Source organism: Psammomys obesus, unplaced genomic scaffold (genome assembly GCF_907164565.1).
Source record: "Psammomys obesus unplaced genomic scaffold, mPsaObe1.curated_primary_1811, whole genome shotgun sequence".
Lineage (NCBI taxonomy): Eukaryota > Metazoa > Chordata > Mammalia > Rodentia > Muridae > Psammomys > Psammomys obesus.
Window position 1 is genome coordinate 3,487,545 of NW_026596415.1, and position 15,575 is coordinate 3,503,119.

At 43.4% G+C, this 15,575-nt stretch overlaps 2 protein-coding genes across 5 annotated transcripts in view; both read left to right on the plus strand.

The window, feature by feature from the left end:
• Zc3h7a (zinc finger CCCH-type containing 7A) overlaps positions 1 to 10,035 on the plus strand; it is a 39,789-nt gene extending 29,754 nt beyond the window's left edge. For all 3 annotated transcript variants that reach the window (XM_055597718.1, XM_055597720.1, XM_055597719.1), the window contains 5 exons: positions 347 to 452; positions 3,440 to 3,548; positions 4,173 to 4,306; positions 5,878 to 6,041; positions 9,144 to 10,035. In XM_055597718.1, the coding sequence (XP_055453693.1) occupies positions 347 to 452; positions 3,440 to 3,548; positions 4,173 to 4,306; positions 5,878 to 6,041; positions 9,144 to 9,333 (703 nt within the window). In that variant the 3' untranslated portion in view covers positions 9,334 to 10,035. The remainder of the gene's footprint in view (positions 1 to 346; positions 453 to 3,439; positions 3,549 to 4,172; positions 4,307 to 5,877; positions 6,042 to 9,143) is intronic.
• Positions 10,036 to 12,921: 2,886 nt separating this feature from the next.
• Positions 12,922 to 15,575, plus strand: part of Txndc11 (thioredoxin domain containing 11) — a 62,664-nt gene continuing 60,010 nt past the window's right edge. For both annotated transcript variants that reach the window (XM_055597790.1, XM_055597791.1), the window contains exon 1: positions 12,922 to 13,300. In XM_055597790.1, coding sequence (XP_055453765.1) covers positions 13,053 to 13,300 — 248 coding nt within the window. In that variant the 5' untranslated portion in view covers positions 12,922 to 13,052. The remainder of the gene's footprint in view (positions 13,301 to 15,575) is intronic.

Below are 15,575 nucleotides of genomic sequence, written 5' to 3' on the forward strand. Positions count from 1 at the left end.
TCAGTCACTGCGCTCCATAGAGTGTGGTCATGCGTGTGAGAAAGGAGACCAGGACTTTGAAAAGTCAATAATTAGATATGATAACAAAGCAAAAGGAAAGAGGCTTTTAAGGATATAATAGCTGATATTTCGTAAATAGTGTTTTCTTCAGTTCTCTCACTTTCTTTGTTTAGGATTTGTAATGAATGCTGATAAATGTTGAGGGAAAGTGAGACAGTAGACTCGTAAGGCATCTCTTAGAGGGGTGAGAAGAAGAAATCTCTGGTCCTTTGGGTACACATTCTGTGCCTCTCCTTTTATGCTTTGTTTTTGCGCGAGTGTTTTTTCTGAACTCCATCTTTTTTAGGTGGACCAAAGAACGTCGTGCGATGAGAGCGATGTCTTTTGAACGTAAGAAGTGGATGAACATCCGTCCTCTCCCCACAAAGAAACAAATGCCTTTACAGTTTGATGTACATACGTAATTTTTAAGCCACTTTTTAAAATTAGGCATTTCCATTTATTAGGAAGTAGTGTTAATTCAGATTGAAGCTAAAGCCCTTTTAAGTACTGCTCATCAGTTGTAATGAAATTGAAGCTATTTTGTTTTCTTCCTTGCCCTTTGGTGTATGTTTGTGACTCTAACAGTTTTCATATTGATTGGTACTTCATAGGTAACTTAGGGTAAATAGATAACTTTTCCAGAGTTAAGGAAAGTTATGGACATAATTTAATTTTTCTAAGAATTTATTTTTTAGAGGGAATGAGGATTTCCTTTTATTTTGTTTCAGTTTGAGGTGAAGCTCAGGGCTTTGTGTATTGTCAGTGATGCTAGATGAATTCACTCCTACATTTTTCTTAATGTATCTTGGTTGTTTCACTACAACAAGAAATACAAGCTAAAAGACTCTCAAATATGCCAGACATTGGTGGTACATGGCTTTAATCTCAGCACTTGGGAGGCAGACGCAAGTGGATCTTTGTGAGTTCAGGGCCAGCTTGTTCTACATAGTTCATTCCAGGACAGCCAGGGCTACACAGAGAAACTCTGTGTTGACCCCCCCCTCCCCAACACACACACAAAAGACACTCAAAGATCTAAGGTAGCCCAGAAGAAAATATCAGTGCCACCAATGCACACCTCTAGGGAAGAGAACACCAGACCAACTTAGCATGAAGGTAGCATTTCACTCATGCAGAGGCAACTCTTAGAGGGCGTTAATGGTAACCAGACCAGGTCACTTATTATTGTATGTGGACTTTGCTTTTCACAAGGCAGTATGTGGGAGAGTCCAGAGGTATCACAGTGTGAGCTAACAGATAGGGACAGGTGGGGTATTGACAATCCATAATGCTTTCTGTCCCCAGGATGGAAATGACAGATTGTCTCAACAGAGGAGCAAAGCACAAGGTCCTCTTGTAGTGAGCTGCCCTCTGAATAACTGGGGAAAGTAGAGGAAACATGAATTTTGCATCACCTTGTAGCTTTGTAAAACTTAGTGCAAATCACAATGCTAGTGTTTGCAAGGCAGTGATCTTTTTTATCTAAAGTGGAATTAGACAGGTTTTTTTTATGGAAAGGAAAGAGATTTAGTGGGCTTTAAAGGATGCGGATGTATGTGTATTAGAGACTTGGCTAAAACAGAGCAACTGGGCTTTGTTACAACTGTTGTTGTAACAACAGTTACAGTGATAGAATACTTGCCTAGCATGTTTGAGGTCCTGAGTTCAGTTCCCAGTACTGCCAAAACAAATAAATGGTTCCTGAGGCCGCTGACCAGGACTGTTGATTTTCCTTTAATCTTGAATCTATCATAACATAACATTTCAGTAGCTTTATTGATTCTTTTCCCCCAACCATGTTAGATGTTGCTAAAAACCCTAGAATAGATTATGCACATGCATGCCTGCGTGTGTGTGCACATACATGTTATAGAGACTGTGAGGAGGTAGAAAAATCTCTTCTTTTGGAAGAGGACCTTGTTACATTACTTGGCTTCATTTTCCTATCTTGTAAAGGATCATTATGCCTTAGGTACAGTAGTGTGTTAGGAGATTTTTTTTTTGAAACCTAGCTCAGTGTCTTGTTCCTTGTACCTCCTGTTCCTTATCTTTAAAGACTGGGTAAGCCAGGAGTGGCAACTGTAATTCTAGCACTCAGAAGGCATAGGCAGGAGAGTCACCACAAGTTTAAGGCTAGCCTGGTATACATAGCAAGCAAATTCTATGCCAGCTAGGGATACACATAAAGAGACCCTGTCTCAAAGTCTCAAACAAAAGAAAACAAAAAGAATGATGAAGCTGACTTATTAAATAGACTGTTGACCTCATATAGGTTTTCATGTGGGGAGATTTTCACCCCAGGAGAAAATGTGGTTTTAGAGTTTTGCAAAAGCAGATGCTGAACATTTACTGTTCTGTAAGGTAAGTAGTGGGAAAGGCCAGTTCCTGGGGAAGAGCAAACATAGCCTAGTTAGCATTACAGCCAGCCAGCTGGTGAGACCTAGGAATGAGCTTTCTTGGCAATGGAGGTTTTTCAGGTTCATTTTTCTGGTGCCTCCTTGTTCCATTGTTAATTAAAATTTCACATAACCTGGGCTGGAGAGATGACTCAGAGATAAAGAACACTGACTGTTCTTCCAAAGGTCCTGAGTTCAATTCCCAGCCATCACATGGTGGCTCATAACCAACCATCTATAATGAGATCTGATGCCCTCTTCTATTGTGCAGGTGTATATGGAAGCAGAGTACTGTATAAATAATAAATAAATAATTAAAAATTTCACATGACCAGAGGAGTGCTGTTTGAAAGCCTCTTAATTCCCTGACCTGGTTAATGTTAGTAAGTGTCTTCAGATACACTGTATCTAGTGGAAGGTTAAGATGAACTCTGGGTGTAGGGTCATTGGCACTTTGAGTCGGGAAGCTTCCTGGCTCTGTCTAGTAACCTTTAGAATAAACTGCAATCTTTTCTGTTCCCAGTCCTGACTTAGGCATCCTGAATATTATGGGAAGAGAGTAGGAGCCACCAGACAGGAGGGCATCAAGATGTTCACCGCAGAGCTGAGAGAGATCCCCCATTTATGATTTTGTAGATAATCTGTACTCCCTTCTTCTGTGCTTCACTTTCTTTGGGAGATGTTCTGAAATAGAAATGTTTGCTATCATGTATTTTGGATGTATGATCCATTTGAATAGAATTAATCTTAAAATTTGTACTGCTAAGAATTAGCACTGGTAATAAAACTTGCTTGGCTTTAATGTAAAATTAGTTATACTAAGCAGTGCCCTGTCTTTAGTGTATATGTGTATGCACTCGTGTGTGTGTGTGTGTGTGTGTGTGTGTGCATGTGTGCATGCATATATATACACATATATTATTTATATATATATATATATATATATATATATATATATATATATATATATATATATATTTTTTTTTTTCCCCTCCACACAGCTTTGCAACCATATTGCTAATGGAAAAAAATGTCAGTATGTTGGCAACTGTTCATTTGCTCATAGTCAAGAGGAACGAGAAGTGTGGACTTACATGAAGGATAACAAAAGTAAGTTCATGTTCTTTATCCTTGATGTTTGTGAAGTTTAGTTCTCTGTGAGTATAGCAAGCAGCTTGCACAGTTTCAGATGCAGCTCTAGCTGTGCTGCTGATGCTGGCTGGAAACATGACCACAGCTTCCTTGGTGTTGAAGCTGACATCTGATGTGGTTTGGTTAGGTCACATTTGGGTGTGAATCTGTAGTTCTTTATCCTTCATATAATAGGCATCCTCCTTAAAAGTTGCCTAGGATAGCCCAGATCCTCTGTGACTGTAAACAAGATCACTTCAGTTGTGACCCATTATGTAGATTGGAGTTTGAGAGGAGCTTCAGACAATATTTCACTTTTGAGTCTAAATAGTTTTACTACAGTTTTAATTTTTTGTTTTAGGGGACAAGAGTTGGTTTTTGGTCTTTTGAGACAGGGTTTCTCTCTGTAGCCCTAGCTGTCCTAGAACTTGCTCTGTAGACTAGGCTGGCCTCAAGACTCACAGATTTGCCTGCCTCTGCCTCCCAACTGTTGGTGTGCGTCACATCTGTTTTGAAAATATACTGACTGATAGGAAATATACATGCTTGTGTATGTATTTGGCATTTTGTGGTTGTTGCTGAACACAATTCTTTTTTCTTCAGTACATGATATAGAACAATTTTATGAACTCTGGCTGAAGAATCAAAGAAGTGAGAAAAGTGATGATGTAGCCAGTCACTCTAACAAAGACAATGGGAAACAGATCCACATGCCAACAGATTATGCTGAGATTACTGTAAGTACCATTGTGCACTCACTTGTACTTCAGGGCTGCCTGTGTGGCATTTTCCTTTCCCACCATCTCCAGAGCCGCCTTCTGTCATCTGCAGCCTGTCTCCTTCTGCTCTTCTTTCTTTTGTGCTTTTTTTGCCATTAGCTTAGGTCTCCTTGAAACATTATTGCTTGAATTCTTAATTTCAAAAACATAAAGAAGATTGGTTGGGATGTAGCCTAGTTGGTAGAGTCCTTGCCTAGCATCCATAATACCCTGAGTTTATTCCCCAGCATCACATAAACTGGTTGTGATGGTGCATGCCTGTAATCCCAGCACTCTTGGAGGTCAGAACTGAAGGACCAGAAATCCAAGGTCATCTTTGGATACCTGGCAAATTGGAGGCCATTCTGGGCTACATGAGAACCTGTCTCAAAAGCCAAAAATGCCACAAGTGATGGTACACACCATTAATGTCATCACTTGGGAGTCAGAGCCAGATGATCTCTTGAGTTCAAGGCCAGCCTCGTATAGTAAGTTCCAGGTCAGCCAGGGCTCCATAGTTAGACCTGTGCAAAAAGTAAAGGCAACATGAATAGCTTGAGCCTATCACTCCATGTTAACTGATGTTAATGCTTGTGTCTGTATAGTAAGTACTACAAATAAAGTTGGAAGTGTGTCTGTTCTTCTGAGAGGAAACCAGATCCAGGGGGTTAGGCTGGGATATTTTTCCATGCTATGTTTATATATGAGTGATGTGCCTTTTTTTTTTTTTTTTTCTTTAAATGAAAGGCATAGGGTTCACTCTGTAGCCCATGCTAATCTTGAATTTGAGCAATCTTCTTGACTCAGCCTCCATAGCACTGGGATTATAGGTGTGAGCCACCATGCCTGGCCATTATTATGTAGTTATGTAGTTTGTAGTCAGCCTGGTGTTTTTAGCACCTGGCAGGAGTGTGTGTGTTCTGTTGCCTCAGCCTGGTGTTTTTAGCACCTGGCAGGAGTGTGTGTGTTCTGTTGCCACTGTTTCTTGCATTCTTCATTACATCCCACCCATGTCCATTACCCCTGCAGGGCTGTCTGTCCTAGTCTTGTCTGTGTCTCTGCTCTTGACACATGTGAAGTTGAATCTCTCATAGTACTTAAACGTCTCTATGATGTGTAGCTCTGTGCTTAAAGAGCCAGCTCTTTACATTCTGGGTACCTGGTACAAATCTGGTGTAATTGGGGCTCACTCGTGTAGAATTGCTGCTGGTCCTTCTAGAGCTGGCCTGCTCTGGCCTTGTGCAGGTCCTGGTTTTCTTCAGGGTGTTAATGCTGCCCAGAATACATGCTGCCTTTCAAATGGTATTGTTTGTATAGCAGCTTCTCTGGCCCCTTTGCCAGAACTTAACTGGATGTGTACAGGACCCAGCCACTCCTCAGCTTCTTGTGTTGGCTTATGTTCCCCTACTGTAGTTGGTTCTGTGCTGATGCTACCTTTGGTTTTGGGTTATATGTCCCCTTGTCACTTCCAAAGAGTGGAGCCTGAATTAAGCTCAGGCAGCAGTGGGAGGGACAGGCTCTCAGGCAGCACATCTTCCTGTACCCTTTAGGTGGACTTCCACTGCTGGATGTGTGGGAAGAACTGTAACAGTGAGAAGCAATGGCAAGGCCATATCTCCTCTGAGAAGCACAAGGAGAAGGTTTTCCACACTGAGGATGACCAGTACTGCTGGCAGCACCGCTTCCCCACCGGGTACTTCAGTATTTGTGAGAGGTATGTAGGTCCCTTCAGGCTCTCTGTGAAGATAGCTGATCTCGTGGTACTTCTGTGGTCATTGTGTCTGCAAACACAGTAGGATTTGGGTGGTAGAGCCTTGCAATGGTACTGTGCTCTTGCAGGCCCTTGAAGGCATATGCAGGCATACCTACCTCTACCATCTGTGGATTCTTAGACTTTTTGTCACAATAAATGTTCATCAAATTAAAGGTGACCTTTAAGTTATATTTTAAATCTAAATTTAGAATATAGCATTGGGTTGGAGGGATGGCTCAGCAGTCATGACACCTGCTGCTCTTGCAGAAGACTCAGGTCTGCTTTTCATTACATCAAGTGGCTCACAGTCACTTGGAACTTCAGTTCCAAGGGATCTGACATGCCCTTCTGGAATCTGTAGGCACTTGCATGCACATAGTATGCATACATACTCAGGCATATTAACACACACACACACACACACACACACACACACACACACGCAGGTATTAGCCAGGTGGTGGTGCACTCATTTAGTCCTAGCGCTCAGGAGGTAGAGGCAGGCAGATCTCTGAGTTCAAGGCCAGCCTAGTCTACAGAGTGAATTCCAGGATAGCCAGGGCTACACAGAGAAAACCTGTCTCAAAACAAAACAAAACAAAACAAAAATATTGTTTGTATTTAATTTCTAAATTCAGAGCATTTGGCTTAAGGATACAGCTCAGAGGTATAGCATGCACAAGGCCCAACATTATAAGAAAAAAAAAATCTTGTTTGATGAATTTTGTTTTGTTTTGTTTTGTTTGAGACAGGGTTTCTCTGTGTATCCCTGGCCATCCTGAAACTCACTCTGTAGACCAGGTTGGACTCAAACTTAAAAAGATCCTCTTGCCTCTGTCTCCTTAGTGCTGGGATTAAAGGAGTGCACCACCGATGTCAGTTTGATAAATTTAAAAATCTTAGGATCCTTAAAATCTTTTTAACTCCCCTCCCTTAACCTGAGGCTGGGAAGGTGGTCCAGCAGGTATGAGCACTGCTTACAGTTGTTTTTAAGAAAATTTCAATCATTTGATCTAAATAAAGACTTGGGAGCCAGATGCTGGTGTGAAAGCCTGCTATTTCAGAGGAGCAGGGGGGAGCACCCAGCTGGCCTTCCTACTCATCCGCTTCCCCAAAAAGAAGGAGTCCTCCTTCCCTATGTCTTCTCAAAAAAAAAAACAAAAACAAAAACAAAAAAAACCTGAAAGTGAATGTCCCTTCCTTCTATTTCTTGTGGGTCCTTCTAGCCATCTTTCTGACATTTTCTTACTCTCTGTTTTTTTCCTGTTTCCTTTTTGTCAGCTGGTTGCTTGCTCCACCTCTTGACCTATGGTTGACTTACTTAACCCTGTTTACAATCTTCAAACAGAAAGCTCTTGGGTTAAAGGTTTGTTAGGGCTGAGCCACACTACAACTAGAAAACAGTTTTTGTTGTTGTTGTTGTTTTCAGTAGACAACAGAACCTCAGGGTTGACAACATGATCAAATATACTGCAACAACTTACCGCTTGGGCATAAGGACCTGGATTCAAACCCCTAGAATCCATGTAAAAAGGCAGCCATGTTTTTGCCTGTAGGAAGGGCAAGGACAGAGAGTTGCTGGAGCTTGCTTCCCACCAGTCTATCTTGGCTTCAGTGAGAGGCCACCCAGTGATCCTCCTCGGGTGTCCACATGCCAGGCAAGCACTTTACCACTGAACTGTACCCCTAGTCCCAGTCAGTACTGTAAAAGGAACTTTTATTCACCTGCTTCAGTCGTTGTCTTAGAGCTTTCCTGCCTTCGTCTGCTAACCTAGGTGTAGGCCTAGTCCTAGAAGCTTCTAGCCTCCATACAATCTAACGTAGCCTAGAATGTTTTCCTCTTCTGAGACTTACTGCTTAATAAGCTCACCCTTTCTTGGTTTTTCTGAGCTCAGAGCTGGCCGATTCAACTCAGCTGTTCTGGCTCAAACTCCTCTCCAGGCTAACTTATTCAATGTGGCTTTTCTCTCCGCCTCTGAAAATTTCTGTTTGGCCTCAAGCAATGTACTCTTATTTCCTGGCTCCTTCACATTCTCTGGCTCATTCGGTCTTCACCTGAGTTCTCTCTCTGCAACCTGTCTATTACTGTCCCAGTAAAACTGCCCCCACCTTCGCTCTCTCCATTACCCCTTAATTAGCTTCCCTTTTCTCTCTTTTTGTGAGAGAGTTGGGTGTATCCAATTCTGTCAAATCTTTCTCTGATTCATGACTTTTTTCTGCCATTCAGTTAGACATCACTTTCAAACATGGATGTTTTCTTCTATGAATTAACTTTACCTTCATTAGTTGGAATTAAAGGTGTGTGCCACCTCATCTGGACCTAAGCTTTTCTTTACCTGAAACTTACTCTACACCAGGCTGGCCTTGAACTCAGATCTGCTTGCATTCCAGCCGGATTACACAGACCTAGAAGGTCTTTGGATGTGATCTCTTGCTAGAGCAGAGATTAATTAAAATTCCTCTACACATTACTTTGTTTTGTTGTTTTGAGACAGAGTTTCTTTGTATATAGCTTATGCTGTCCTTAAACTCACTCTGTAGACCAGGCTGCCATTAAACTCAGATCCATCTGCCTCTGCCTCCCACATGCTGATGACTTTCTGATGACTACTTTTAGTTTACAGTACTAAGTTCTCTGTTGTGCCTAATAAAAATTTTATTTCCCAGGCTTAAGTTTCTTAACTGGGTCTGGATGCAGCTCAATGGTTAGAAGGAACATGTTCTTAGTAGGCAGGATGCCCTGTGCTTTATCCCCAGCAGAAAAAAAAAAAAAGAGGGGAAGGTGTATACAGGTTTGTCACACAGCTAGGGAAGAACATGATTTCCAGAATCATGACACTTTTAAGATTTATTTATTATGTATACAATGTTCTGCCTTGACACACATAAGAGGGCACTATATCACATTATAGATGGTTGGGAGCCACTATGTGGTTGCTGGGAATTGAACTCAGGACCTTTGGAGGAGCAGCCAGTGCTCTTAACCTCTGCGCCAGCTCTCCCCCAGCTGGCACTTTCTCTAATTTCCTTCAGGATGCTAACCATGCCACCTTCTCCTGACAGGTATATGAATGGCTCTTGTGCAGAAGGAAGCAGCTGTAAATATGCACATGGAAATGCTGAACTTCATGAATGGGAAGAAAGAAGAAAGGCTCTACAGATGAAACTCAAGAAAGCACGAAAAGATCACTTAATTGCCCCAAATGATAATGACTTTGGAAAATATAGTTTTTTGTTTAAAGATTTAAAGTAATATGCTGGCTTTTATGTAACCCAATCAGAGCACTGACCAGAAAACTTGGAAGTGTTGAAAGGCACGTAGCAGAGGAGCCGCAGATTTTCTGCATGATTGGCATCTATTGTTCCTCCTGAGCAGCAACCCACAGTAGATAGGAAAATGGCTGTTGACAGGCCTGGCCCAGCTCTCTCAGAGCCACTGGCATCAGATGGCGAAGTGACTTGCTGCCGGGTTGCTGTCTGTTGGACAACTTTTGGATGAGTTGTGTTGGGGAAGAGGATAAGGCTTACTAGGATGACTCTCTGAGATAAGAACCATGGCCATGAGAGAATCAGTATACGCTGGGATCAGAATACATGATGGATGAAATTCTTTATGTGTTTTAGTGGAATGAATTTATTTGATAAAATAAAGTTTGCTACTTATCTGTATGTAGGTTGCTAAAAAGGATTTTCTTAACTCAAATTTTTAAGCCAAATAACCATTTAACGTTAGTATCTGTTAAATGGGTATTTTCTGTATTTGTATGTTTCACTGTGATAAGGGAACTGATGATCATGTACATCAAGAATATTTTGAAAATAATCAATTGACATATTTTATTTCTTGGTCTTTTGCTGTTTAAATGATGATTTTGAAAGATTAAACTTGTATTGTTGGTATTGTGTAGTGTATGGACCAATATTGCCTGTAATAAAAGATTTTATAGAGAGACAACTTTCATAGTTTCAGTGTGGTCCTTCCTCCACAAAGAATATTTAGAACTGGGTTTTACAGAGGTTTTGTTTGATTTTTGCTATGTGGGGTGCTGGGGCTTGAAGCCCTCGTACATGCTAAGTGGACAATGTACCTTTGAACCACATTCCAGCCTGTTTGTACTTTTTATTTCGAGGCAGTGATTCTCCCACCGTTGCCTCCTAAGTAACTATCATTGATTATAGGCCTGTATCATTAGGCTGAGCTCACAAAATGTCTTTTGTTTTAGCTTGAGATCAGTCTAGTCTAGCTTTGAACTTCTGATCCTCCTGCCTCCACCCAAGTACTAGTTACAGTTGCAGGCGTGTGCCCCCAACCTTGGGTTTCCAAGTGAATGGGGTTTTATTTTCTCATTATTAATGTGTATGTATGCACATGATGTATGTGGGTACGCACATGCCACAGTGTGTGTAGGCTCACAACTCTGCCAACAACTCCTGTCCACCTTTCCAGGGTCCTGTTGACCGAATCCAAGTTGCTGGGCCTATGCAACAAGTGCTTTTACCTGCCTAACCATTTTTCCTGGCAGGATCTCTCAGGCCCTGGAAGTCCCGTAACTTCCTCAGGGTGAATCTGAAGAGGTGGGATGCTGCAGGAAGGGTCTGGCAAGCTGCAAGTGAATAGACACTTTTGGAAGGTAGGAAAGACTAAGAGTCCTCAAACACCTTTTTCAAGTGCCTCCCCAGTATTGGGGAGTGAACCTAGGGCCTTATATATTACTAGGCAAGCATTCTGCACTGAATACAACCCCAGAGGCCTTATCTGCTTTTCCCACTGCTGATAAAAGCCACTCTGCCTGCCACTTCTGTTTGCTTATTTCTTATCTGTACTTTTTCCAGGGAGAATAGGATATAATGAGAAGTCCCTGATGCTCTGTTTAATCTTAAAGGTGAAAGAATTGGAGCCTGGGGAATAGAGCTTTATAGCAGAGTACTTTTTACACATATAACAACCCTCAGTATCCCAGGATCAAAGAGAAAAAGTCCATTATCTTGAACTTTGGAATCTGGACTAGAAAACAAAGTTTGAGGTCTCATCTATATGGACTTCCCCACCCTCCCCCAGACTCTTCATTTTGTGCCCCACTGCTCAGCAGTTTGCATCTTCCCAGAAAATTCCATTTCTGCATAAATCAGCCCATTTTATGCTGCAGTTTGTGGTCACAGCCTGGATTATCAGGACACTGAGGTTGATCATGCTGTGGGAAAACCACACCCCATTCTGCTAGACAGAGGCACCTCTGGTACCCTAATGACTGCATGGATAACCATGTGTAGGGGTGTTTGCCTACAGTTATGTGTATAACATAACAACCTGGTGCCCAAAGCAGTCAGATTCTCTGGGACTGGAGCTATAGACTTTTGTGAGCCTTATGTGGTGTGGGGAATTGAACTCTGGTCCTCTAGAACAGCCTTAATCACTGAGCCATCTCTCCAGCCCACCAAGGGGTAGTTTTTAAGTTAACATTTGATCTAGGCTACTTTCCCCTCCCCATCACCCTTACAAAAACATCTGATTTTAAATTATTTGTGTCTGTGGGTTTGTGCATGTGCATTTAGTACCTTGGAGGGCATCAGATGACCTGGAGCTGGAGTTACAGGTAGTTGTGAACACTTGTACTGGGAAACAAACTTGGGTTTTCTGCAAGAACAGTACACTAACTACTGAGGCATGTCTCCAGCTCCAGCCAAGACCTTTTTTATTTTCAAATAAGGCCTTGTTAAATTGCCCAGGCTGGCCTTGAACTCTCTGTGTACTCTGGAACTCTGCCATCTAGAACAGCCAGTGGTCCTCCAGTCTTGTTTTCCTAAGTAGTTGGGATTAGGGGTGTGTGCCACCAGGCCTGGTTTAGAAAATTAATTATACACAAGTCATACAATATAAACCTCACTTTTGGGGAGAAAATTATAATTTACTATGTTCTAGACTGGTCTCAGCATTTAACGCTGTGATACCAGGTGTAAGCCAGACACCATGTGCAATTTTGTAATGTTTTACTTACCTTAAAAAAAAAAAAACAAAAAACAAAACAACAAAAAACAATCAGCCTGGTGCGGTGGGGTACGCCTGTAATCCCAGCACTCTGGGAGTTCGAGGACAGCCTGGTCTACAAAGTGAGTCCAGGACAGCCAAGCCACGGCTACACAGAGAAACCCTGCTGATGGCTGGATTCTTTTATTGAATGTAATTATTTTTGCTGTTTTTCTGTACTTGTCCTAGGGTTTCTATTGCTGTGATAAACATGGACAAAAGGTACTTGGTGAGGAAAGGGTTTATTTTGCTTACACTTTCCCATCATAAGCCATCATTGAAGGAAGTCAAGGTAGGAACCCGAAAGCAGAAACTGAAGCAGAAGCCACGCAGCACTCTTATTACCCCTTTACACTGCTGCTGGCCGTGGAGCGGAGCAGGCTAGCCTCCGTCTCATTCCTGCGTCCTTCTCGCCTCTGCACAAGTGCCCCACCCTCCCTTTCTGAAAAGCAGAGGTAACAAACTAGCGACAATCACCGCTTCGAAGTCTAGCAAAGAACAAACTGAACCCAACTGTACCCGGAAAGACCGACCAACGGAAAGACGCGCTACGAGGCATCACCGACCAGTTTCCGGGCACGAGGATGCTGCGCCTGCGCAGTCCGAGGATGACGGGCGGTGTCGGGCGTGGGTGACAGCAAGCCTGCGCAGAATCTGTGCAGGGGGCGGGACCGGGGAAAGGATGACGCGGCCGCGAGTGCTGCGAGCACCCGCGCAGACTCCATAGGCTCGGGGGCGTGACCCCCAAAAGGGCGTGGCTTCCGAGGGGAGCGGGCATTTGCGCAGACTCTGGGACGGTGGGCGGGGCGTCTCTGAAGTGTCGCTGACGTGGGGAGTCCGGGTTAGCGGGCGCAGCTACCTGAGGGCTGGGAGCGACGTGCGGGGCCGGGTCCCCGGGCCCGAGGCGGCGGCAGCGGCGGTATAAAGCCGGCCACGGGGAGCATGTAATGTCGGAATGCGGAGGCCGCGGCGGCGGCGGGAACAACAACAGCGACGACGCCGAGGACGAGGGTGGCGGCGGCGGCCCCAAGGGCTCCGGCTCCCTCAGCCCGGCCGGGGCGGCGGCGTCCTCGGAGGGCCGGATCCGCCGCGGGTTGCGAGAAGCTTCGCTTATGGCGCACCGGCGGCCGGAGCTGCTGTGCGGGGCCGTGGCGCTCGGCTGTGCTCTGCTCTTCGTCCTCAAGATCACCTGCAGGTGAGGTTGCGGGGACTCGGGCTCCGTGGCCGGAGGGGTCAGCTCCGGGTCTCCCGCGGGGAAGTCGGGCCTGACTTGTCAGCAGCTACAGGCTTGGGACTATCCCGGCGGGCCGTGGTCGCCCACTGACCTTGTTCCGCATGGAGAGCTTTCAGGGTGCTGCCCCTTATCGTTTATGCACAGAGGGCGTTTGGACACTTTCTGGGCTGCCGTTCACCTGTTGGGGCCTCTCGGGGTGCACATATAAACTCTTAAAAGGCTATAATACTGTGTTTTCATCAATTCCACTTCCCTTAATGCTTGCCTTTAGGAGTCTTGGTCGGCTTTGAGACTCCAGACGTGCATTTGATGTAGTGACAGTGCGCATTTTGTACTCAGCACTTGTTAATGCTGAAGACAAAAATCCCAGTTCCCAGTTCTCATTGAGATGATAAATAGTAAGCAAACACTTCGGAGACCTTAATAAGTGCTAGGCAGGGAATAAAAGGGTGAGGGTAGGTAGGACAGAAAGGCCTTCGTAAGAAAATGACCTTAGAAGCTTACATACAGAAAAGAAAGGGGCAGTGCTGGAAGATTTGGGGGTAAGAGTGTCCCCTAAGAACAGTTATGTGGAGCTGGAATCTGGACAAGCTTGGTCTTTTTGGAACCCTGGAAAAGGCCCGAGTATTCTGGAGTTTAGTGTAGGAAGAATGGAAGCTAAATGTGCCTTTTTTTTCAGGACATTGCATAGATACACAGTTTGTATGTCACTTATACTTCTCGCCTCATAGCATCAGTGTATCACTTGAGGTTTTACTTTATAAAATCTGTTGTCACTAAACATATCTTCTTGGCATTTCTGCCCAGAGGGAGATTTATGTGGGTACGTATTTTGTGTAGTGAACACAAAATGAGATTCCGGGGGTTATAGTGGAAAGAGACAAATTGTTTTAGTGTTTGCTACATGCCGGTACTGTGCTCCTACTGGGATTAAAGGTGCTAAAGGCCTGTAGGCGTGTGCCATCACACCAAGCCTAGAGTTTTACTTTTTTCTTTCTTTCTTGTTTTTTTAATCTTGAGCAACTAGACTTTTATTGTCTTCACAAGGAAAATACAGAAAGTATTTTACAAGGTGGAATATTACAATTTGGCATTTGGATTTCGATTAAGAAAACAGTCCTCCTCCCACCTTAAGGAATTGATTTACTTCAGTTTGACCAGCTGTGAAAACAGTGCTCAGTATTTGATCTGAGACAAGAACATATGACTTAGTAGATAGAATTGACCTTTGAGATGTCAGGAAGAGTCTCAATCTAGCTTGTATGCTTTTGGTCAGGAGAATGAACCTGCAGGGTCACTTACTTAGGCATCTTAGTAGTGCTGGCAATTTGACAACCATTTTAATAAACTCAGAAGAATTTTTAAAAGAGTGATTATTGATAGTCCAGGTCTGAAATAAATGAATGCCCTAGCTGAATTCAGAGTAACTGATATGTAAGAAGGTGGATTTGGAGTTGAACACAATGAATTATTGTGTGTTTTTTGGGCATCTATTGCTCACTTCTAATTATAGGCATTCAGTCTCCATATATGTATTCTGCTTATTTTCCTTGCATCCTAATTTGAAGAAAGGTGTGTGTGTGTGTGTGTGTGTGTGTGTGTGTGTGTGTGTGTGTGTAAGGAGTAAAGCTGCATGTGTGTTCTTTTAGAAGGGAGGTTTAAGTTATAAATTTCATGTAAGAATTCAATTTGCAAGCTAGCAATATGGCTAAGTGGGCGAGTACTTACTGTACGAACCTGACAATGTGAGTTTGATCTTATAGCTTATGATGGAGGGAGAGAACAGATTCCAGAAATTGTCTCTGACTTCCATGTGAATGCCTGCACTCACACACATCATGTACAGACACAGTAAAGTTCATTTTAAAAAGAAAAAACCAGGCCTTTATTGTATACAACCAACTTTTTATTTTTCTTTCTCTTTATTTTGTATTTGCTACATAAGAGCTGTAGGAAATCTTTGATTTACATATATTTTTTATTCTTTAATTACACTTTATTCACTTTGTATCCTCCCTGTGGTTTCCTCCCTCCTCCTGGTTCCCTCCCTCCTCCTGTCCCAATCCCTCCCTTTCTTCACACTCTGTATGCATGCCCCTCCCCAAGTCCACTGATAGGGGAGGTCTTCTTTTCCTTCCTTCTGATCCTAGTCAATTAGGTCTGATCCTAGTCAATCAGGAGTGGCTGCAGTGTCTTCCTCTGTGGCCTGGTAATGCTGCTTCCCCCCCCCCCCCCC